Here is a 7,734-nt window from a genome sequence, read left to right as displayed (position 1 = left end):
CCTGCTCACACTTACACTCTTAAGTAATTTGAGGCAGAGACCGTCTTTTTTTTTTCCCTCCCATGCATTTTTATTGTTGTCAGCACAGTAGAGCTCAGGTTTGTGATTGGGGCTGCTAGGTTTTAGGCCAATACAAATACTAATTGTCAGGAGAGAGAAGAGAGACTGACATTTGTTCTAACAAGTCCACCCAAAGGCACTAAGGCTGGATCCGGTCAAAATGTAGTTTCAAAAGCAGCCTCATGGTAAGGATGATCCTTTAAGTTTGCATCATCAAATCAGGTCCCTGCTGTGATATACAATGCTGAATCATTTAAAAAAAAAAAGAAAGCTCCTACTGAGAGACGTAGACCCCATTCACTGAATGTAGACACTGAAACAGGAACAGAATACCAAATGAAGGAGCTGGGAATGTTTCTGAATAGCAAATAGATTTGTATTTAGTGAATACTTATTTATCCAAATTTCCTTGACCTGCATTATAGATATAGTAGTGCAATATGGAAGGCAATTTGTCATAATTTACAAAAGCATGACAACTTGTCTAATTAAAACTAGATTATACCATCCAAATTAATGAGATACTAAGTCACCTTCACAAAGAAAGAGGGGAATTCTTATTTTTGTAACTGGCATCTATGCTTTGTAATGGTTGCAGCTCATATGCTCAGTAATAGCACATGGGTTGTTTCTTGAGAGAGAAGTTTAACAGTCTCCACCAAAGCCAAAGAAAATAAGTTTTAATGGGTGGGGATGGAGGAAAAAACCACCTACAAAAAGACAAGCTAAGCAAGAAACTGCCATTACTTGGAATGGGACAGGATCTAAGTGGATGGAATGAATGCCCCCTTAAATATAAAATGGAATATTTAAGAGCATCTAACATTTTATTTGTGAACTGTTCTTAAATCATTTCTTCAGACATTTAGGGTTAACTTACTATGCTTGCACCAACAGGCACAGTGCCCACTCTAGTCCTAGTCAAGGTAACAGGATTACTTATATTGGTGAGCACTCTACTCTGTCAGAACTGTTCGCAGTCAGAAAATGGCGACTATGAACTATTACATGTTACCATGCAAATATTCACAAAAAATAAGTTATCTGGTGGTCAAGAAACTGCTAATGGGAAAGACGATCAACAGTTGATGTTGAAAGGGAAACTGTCAAGATGAAGGGAAGTTACCAGTGGAGCTCTTCAAGGACCAGTCTTGAGACAAAAATATTTACACAGGATAACTATAAGCCACCACTATTATGTGACCATGATTAAGGCAAATGTGGCTCAAGGGTTTATTGGGCTAAGTATTTCCAGTAGAGATAGGGAAATATTAATGCCATTATGCAAGGTACTGTCAAACAGCATTCCAGGTGATGTCATATGATTCTGGTCAAGAGAGATGAATTTAAAACTTGGAAGAGAGATGCAAAAAAAACCTAGCAGGGTGATCAGCAGAATGGAGAACCTAAGAAACTTTGGCCTAACATAGTGGTTCTCAAGATTTTTAGACTCAAAGGATCCCTCCATAACTTTGCTGAATTGAGTGGCACCCCATGTCAAAAACCAAAGTATTACTATGTTTACATTCTTGCAGAGGGACCAGGCAGTGGAGGTGGGAAAGCAGTCAAGTAGGGAGAGCCTGAGTATGCCTTACATGCTTATCTCCTCACCACCTAGAGTCTGAGCCTGCTCTTATCTACTTATCTCCCAACACCTTCTGTGGTACTCCTTTCATGGATCTCCAATACCCAGGTTGAGAATCACTGGCCTAGCAAAACAAGATTGAGGAGATACTGTTGCTTTGTATAAACAGATCTGGGATAAACAGTAGGAAGGAAGCATCTATTTAAAATTAAGGACACAAGAACAAACAGAAATAAATTGGTTACAAATAATTAAATTCAGGTTGGAAATTGGGTGGCACTGTCTAATGGAAGAGTGAGGTTCCAGAACAGTCCTCCATTAGGAATGGAGCCTACAAAACCAGCAAATTTTAACATGAAATTTGATCGGTTTGTGAAAAAGTTTACATGATGTGGTTGCTTGCAATACTTGGAATCTGAACTCAAAGGCCCAGGAGGTTTCCAACTCTTAGATTGCTATATTCATTCAATTTGGTGCATTTGCAATAAATCTAGTTACCCCAAAGCAGAGCTATTTGATATGCATTATTAAGGAATATAGTTTCAAAGTTGAGAATACAAATTAAAAAATTAAAAAGGTTTTGCATACACCAAAATGCGACAGAATATTTTGTATGAAACTTTTTTTGTTTTGTTTTTTTACATGTCTCTTCTTCCAAGTAATGTTCAATTTTCAAACTCTCTCTACTGCACAGCGTAGATTTTAAATGCATTAGTAAACATCAAAAATTATATAGTTACTTAAATGACTTTGTAGAGTTGGAAGACAATATAGGACCCTGTACATAGTGGCTACATAGTTATATAGTTGGTGTATGGTCATGCCATCCTGGGTATGCAGTTGGTCATGCAGCCTACATTAGCTCAGGATAAAAGAGGTGCTGTTCAAGGGGGTAAAAGGATGACAAACTAGGTTACCACTAACCAAGCTATATGAAGCACTTAGCTTACTAGCCATATAATAAATCCCTTTCCTCCATGCATTCCTAACCACACCTTCTATCTTCCAAAAAGTATGCTGGCCAATTTCATGTTCTCTTTCCATGCTTCAGAATGTCCCACCACTGCACCTTACAGCTACCTGAGCAGCTCTTGGGTAGCTTTAGGGGGTTGGGGTTCAGAAGATCTGTGGTCTTATTATTTTCTTTGGAGTATAAGTTTAGTTTTGTTTTCAAAACACAAAAGAAAACAAAACAAAACAAACACAACCCTACGTTTTGAAAAGGAAACACTTAAATTGCACCACTACATTAAGGCACTATGTTTCCTTAAGTACAAGAACAATTTTCTCCAAGTAACAAATGTTTTTTGCATTGTCATGTTAAATTCATAGATCACATGGCAACTTGAAAATATATTGAGAATCTACATAAAAAGTTAAATAGGACCAAATTAATGACTTTTAGTCATCTTGAAGATAAAATGTTGAGTTTGTTCTGTATGCTCCGTTATAGGCACTCCTAAATGGGTTTCAAGTCTAGCATTGTCTACACTGTAGAAATGCACTCTTAAAACTGGTTAAAGGAGCAGTAAAGGCATTACAATCAGATTTTAAACTCTGCTTAGAAGATCACATTTCTGTACTAAAGCCTTGAATTGAACTCTTGCTGGCTACTCAACACAATAGATGCTGGAACTGCAATTACTTTACTATTATTTTAACCAGAGTTAGCCAACCCGAGCTATGAACACACTTTTTGCAGTATGGACATATTTCAAAGAACTCAATTTATTTTAGGGCTGTGGTTCTGAAGCAGGATGCTGCGAGACCCCCTCAGGGGTGTTGGGACACAGGTGTTGCTGCAGCAGCCACCAGGTAAAACTGCTCTGTGCACAGGGCTGTGGCATGTGCACATACATCGCCTGCATTAAGGTTTTTCAATCACTCTGCAGCAGGCAGGAGAGAGGGCTAAGGCTGCAGCCCTTCCTGGTCCATACCCCCTCAGCCTCCTCCCAGAAACAAAACACACGGGACAGTTCCACCTATCTAGTAAGCATTTGTCTCCAGGAGACGTTATGTAGGATTGGAACAGGAAGGGATGCAGAATGAGACAGCTCTCTTGCCTGCTTTAGGGTTAGAGAACCTTAATGCAGGAGAAGCATAAACACGTGCCACATCCCTTCCTGTTCTGGCTGTGTACCAGGTACAGGGCCAGTTTTACCTGGAGGTGGTTGCACCCAGTTGAGAACCACTGAGCTAATGCTTTAGGGTTATAGAAACCTAATGCAGGAGAAGCATAAACACGTGCCACATCCCTTCCTGTTCTGGCTGTGTACCAGGTACAGGGCCAGTTTTACCTGGAGGTGGTTGCACCCAGTTGAGAACCACTGAGCTAACTTGTGTTTAACGGCATTTCTCACCCAGGGGTGTCACCACATTCGAAAATGTTAGAGGGGAGCCCCGAGTCAAAAAAGTTTGAGAACCACTGTTTTATGGGTTAAAAATGCAAGCAAGAAGGGTGGTACTAGAAACTAACTGCAGCCAATGACTGCGATTAATCTCAGAAGTAAAGCCTATCAGATGAACTAATCCAATACATTCTCCCTATGCAGATACCAAAAGGTATGCTTATGTAATAACCTCTTGCAACCCAGGGGCAGGTAAGCAGAGAAGAGCGAGGCCACTTCAATTCCAAGAAAACCAGACCCAGGGAGCTGGGTTGAACTAAGGCTCCCAACCTGCTTTGGGAGCTGACAAAGTTGCCTCCAGCCAAGAGGAGAGGGAGTGGGCAGGGCTATGAAAAGCCCATGAATATGAAGAATAGGAGACAACAGGTTGAACTACAGCCTCCCAGGCTGCTTTGAGGGCTAGCAGGAAGGGAAGTGGGAAAGAGGAGCTGCAACATGGGAGCATTTGGAGGACTGACTTCCCAACAAGGAGACCCCAGCAGGACCTGAGTGTGTAGCACTGACAATGCTGCAGAAACTAGTGTGATCAATGCAACTATGGTGCAATGGAAGTCCTTGTGCCATCTGGGATAGCTTAGGTTGCACACAAGGTGAAGATTCTCACCCTGGAGGGTCCTTGTGAGACTGTTTGGAGTTGGGGTTTTAAAATGCACTGTCCAAAGGGGGTAATTGTATCAGCAGGTTTCCATGCTGGGTTGCAGCTTGCTGTTCGGATAAATGTGACTTATTTACACAAGTCTTTCTATCCTCCTGTTAAACTGAGGTACTGTTGGGGGAAACTAAGTCACCAATGCCACACAACTGCATCTATAAGCAAGAAGGGTTACACTTATCAAGAAATATATAAATGTGTAAGAAAATTGTTTGTAAACAAACAGCAGCTCTACACTAAAGAAAGTTGCATGCAAGGGGGAATGATGATGAAATTGAAGTGAAGACAAAAGATTAGGAGGAGCTGTCTGACTATAAGAGTGGTCAGACATTGGAACAGGCTACCTAGAAAAGCTGTGGAATCTCTATCCCTGGAAATGTTAACAGCAAGTTAGACACATCACTAGGCTAAGTTAGTCAGGAATGATCCTGCTTTGGGCAGAAGGCTGAACTAGATGACCTTGTGAGGTCCCTTCCAGCACTACTTCCCAATAATGACCAGAAAAACAAACAAACAAACAAACAAACAAACAAACAACACACAAAAAAACCCCCACACCAGATACTAATAACACAAATTAAGTTTCTAGTATGCCTCCCCCCCCCACCCCCTAAAAAATAAATCAAAAGCAAAGCAAAACAAAACGCATTAGGAAGGAGTTGAGAACGCATACTAATAATGATGGATTAAATATGCTACAAGATGCTGTACATATCCCAAACCAAACTTTCTAATCCCAGGAAATTTAAGTCCTAATACTGCAAGAAACTTGTTAAAACATGAAAATATTCAATTTGGACACTTAAGCAGAGATAATATGCAAGAACTATACCACTAGGAATAAAGGCACTCTAAAAAAAAAAAACAAACCAAACAAACAAACAAACAAACAAACAAAAAACAAACATTAGTCCTAAAGATACATGAAACTTTACATCTTGTGTCTTTACAAAGGACAAAAATGAAGGGGGAACTGCTCACATACAGCAGCATTTAGGACAGAGAAGCCCCCTGAAAGCACGCAGGAAAATGTGTGTGTGTACTCACTCACACGAGGTATTTGAGGGTTTAAAAACAAAACAAAACAAAAGCCCTACACCTATTTCAGGTTGGCATTCCCATATTGTTGTAATAATTCAGATGACTACTACATAGGACATGACCATAGAAGTCATCCAGTGCACTCATTCTTCTTCATCTACTAAAACAAAAGCTTTTCTATACCCAGAAATATCAATTCTTAAATTACTCTTTTCTGCCTACAGCTCTCACCTCCATGGGGAGACTCTCTGATGTCCCAAATGAGAACCCGGCCATCATCAGATGAGCTGGCAAAGATGTTATCATTCACTGGACTCACTGAAAGGCCATATACTGCATCTTCATGGGCAAACACATCCACGGTCTCAGTGCTGAAAGAGAAACACGTGTATTATTTTCCCTTCTCTTGATACATACATACGTGTGTGTACACACACACACACACACACACACACACACTTTGGTGGGAGAGCTGGGCTGTTTTGGAAGGCAAGTAAGATTTGTAGCCATGGTCCTGGAGAGGTGCTCATTTCTATGGGCAAGAATTTCAGAGAAATCCATACCAATAGAAAAACAGCCTGGGGGTAGGAGTGCATACATTCCAGCCCATCCGTGTAGCTCTCCAGCCAGAGTGCATTAGACTTCTGCTCCCTGGGCCGAGCCTGCCCTTAAGGGAGCTCGTTACTTGATAGGCCATTCTCTCCCTGCCTGGGTAGCTGTCAACAGGCAGCCCCAGGGTTTTAACTCGCCAGTTGTGTAGCTTGGGGAACAGGGTACAGGGAAGTGGGGCTGGGGAGAGCTACCCTGGCCCTAGTTTTGAGATCCCCAGCTTTTAAAACTGGTGCAGGTCTACCCAGCTGGGCTCTCAGCCCTGTAGAAGCTCTCCCTGGCTCAGTACCCAGCCCCAAAGCCTTTAAAGTGTCTGTGAAGGGAGCAGTGGGATACCTCCCCTCTGCAGACTCAGAGTGGGGACCCCAAGCTAAGGAGCATGAAGGGAACAAGGATCAGTTGCTCCTTTACTCCCACTGAGCAGGAGAGGACAGAGTGGAGGGGGCATCTGGGCAAACCCCCTAACCACTCCTCAGGCTGGGGACCCCAGGCTGGGGGCTTTACCCTACAGCTCCCCTCCTGGACTAGACCTCTCCTTCCAGATCAGACCAGGAAGGAAATGTATAAACATTCATTCTTGCGAAACAGTCTCTCTTGCAAGAGAAGCCTTCCAGATTAACACCTGGATGTGGCATGTTTTCCATATAAGAAAAATCAACAAATGTTTGTAGTTTGTATATGGGAGAACACCAGTTCTCCTGGTAGAAGTGTAATGCCTGTCCGTGGCCAAAAGCTGTGTTATTTGGCAAAGTTTAGTGACAATGTTAATGCTGCTCAAATCAAACATAAACATTTGTTACGGTATTAAAAATATAATCGTGTACCAGACACCATGATACCAAGACAAAAACAAAAACACTCACATTACACACACACTATAAATTTTGAGAATACACAGATGTTTACAAAAGTGATGTTGTTTTAGAAAAGTTTTGTGGTGAGGTAAGCTCCTCTTTCTTTTCATGTTTCAAAAGTTTACAAGCAACTGTTTCATTTTTAGTATTTCTCTTGCTCATTTAAGAGGGTACATAAGATACTATAAAATGAGTTAATAGGATAAACACATCAACATTATAATACCAGGGATAAACCTGGCCTCAATTTTACCAAACAGTGCTACTGTAGCACCAGCACCTATTAAATGAAAAGAACAAAATGCAGGAATGAAGCCAAAGGCAATAAGGGAAGATGCGTTTTTCAGGAGCAGGAGTAAATACGAAGTAACTTTTGGAATTCTGGAGATCAAACCGATTTAGGAAAGGTAATCTTTAAGGTGAGTTTGTGCCTCTCTCTGCTTTTTTGAATGTGTGAAAATATATTACAATGTTCTGGTTTTAGCAATGTTTTTCCTGCTTGCGTTTTAAGGTAAAAGTATCATC

At 41.1% G+C, this 7,734-nt stretch overlaps 1 protein-coding gene across 2 annotated transcripts in view; it reads right to left on the bottom strand.

Annotated features, from left to right (window-relative positions):
• DCAF5 (DDB1 and CUL4 associated factor 5) overlaps nucleotides 1-7,734 on the bottom strand; it is a 116,156-nt gene that overhangs the window by 92,174 nt on the left and 16,248 nt on the right. For both annotated transcript variants that reach the window (XM_006025190.3, XM_025205964.1), the window contains one exon: nucleotides 5,978-6,117. In XM_006025190.3, the coding sequence (XP_006025252.1) occupies nucleotides 5,978-6,117 (140 nt within the window). The remainder of the gene's footprint in view (nucleotides 1-5,977; nucleotides 6,118-7,734) is intronic.

The sequence above is a fragment of the Alligator sinensis genome, unplaced genomic scaffold (genome assembly GCF_000455745.1).
Source record: "Alligator sinensis unplaced genomic scaffold, ASM45574v1 scaffold768_3, whole genome shotgun sequence".
In the NCBI taxonomy this organism is placed as follows: domain Eukaryota; kingdom Metazoa; phylum Chordata; order Crocodylia; family Alligatoridae; genus Alligator; species Alligator sinensis.
The sequence above is the reverse complement of the archived record's forward strand: the minus strand, read 5'-3'. Positions and strand labels throughout refer to the sequence as shown.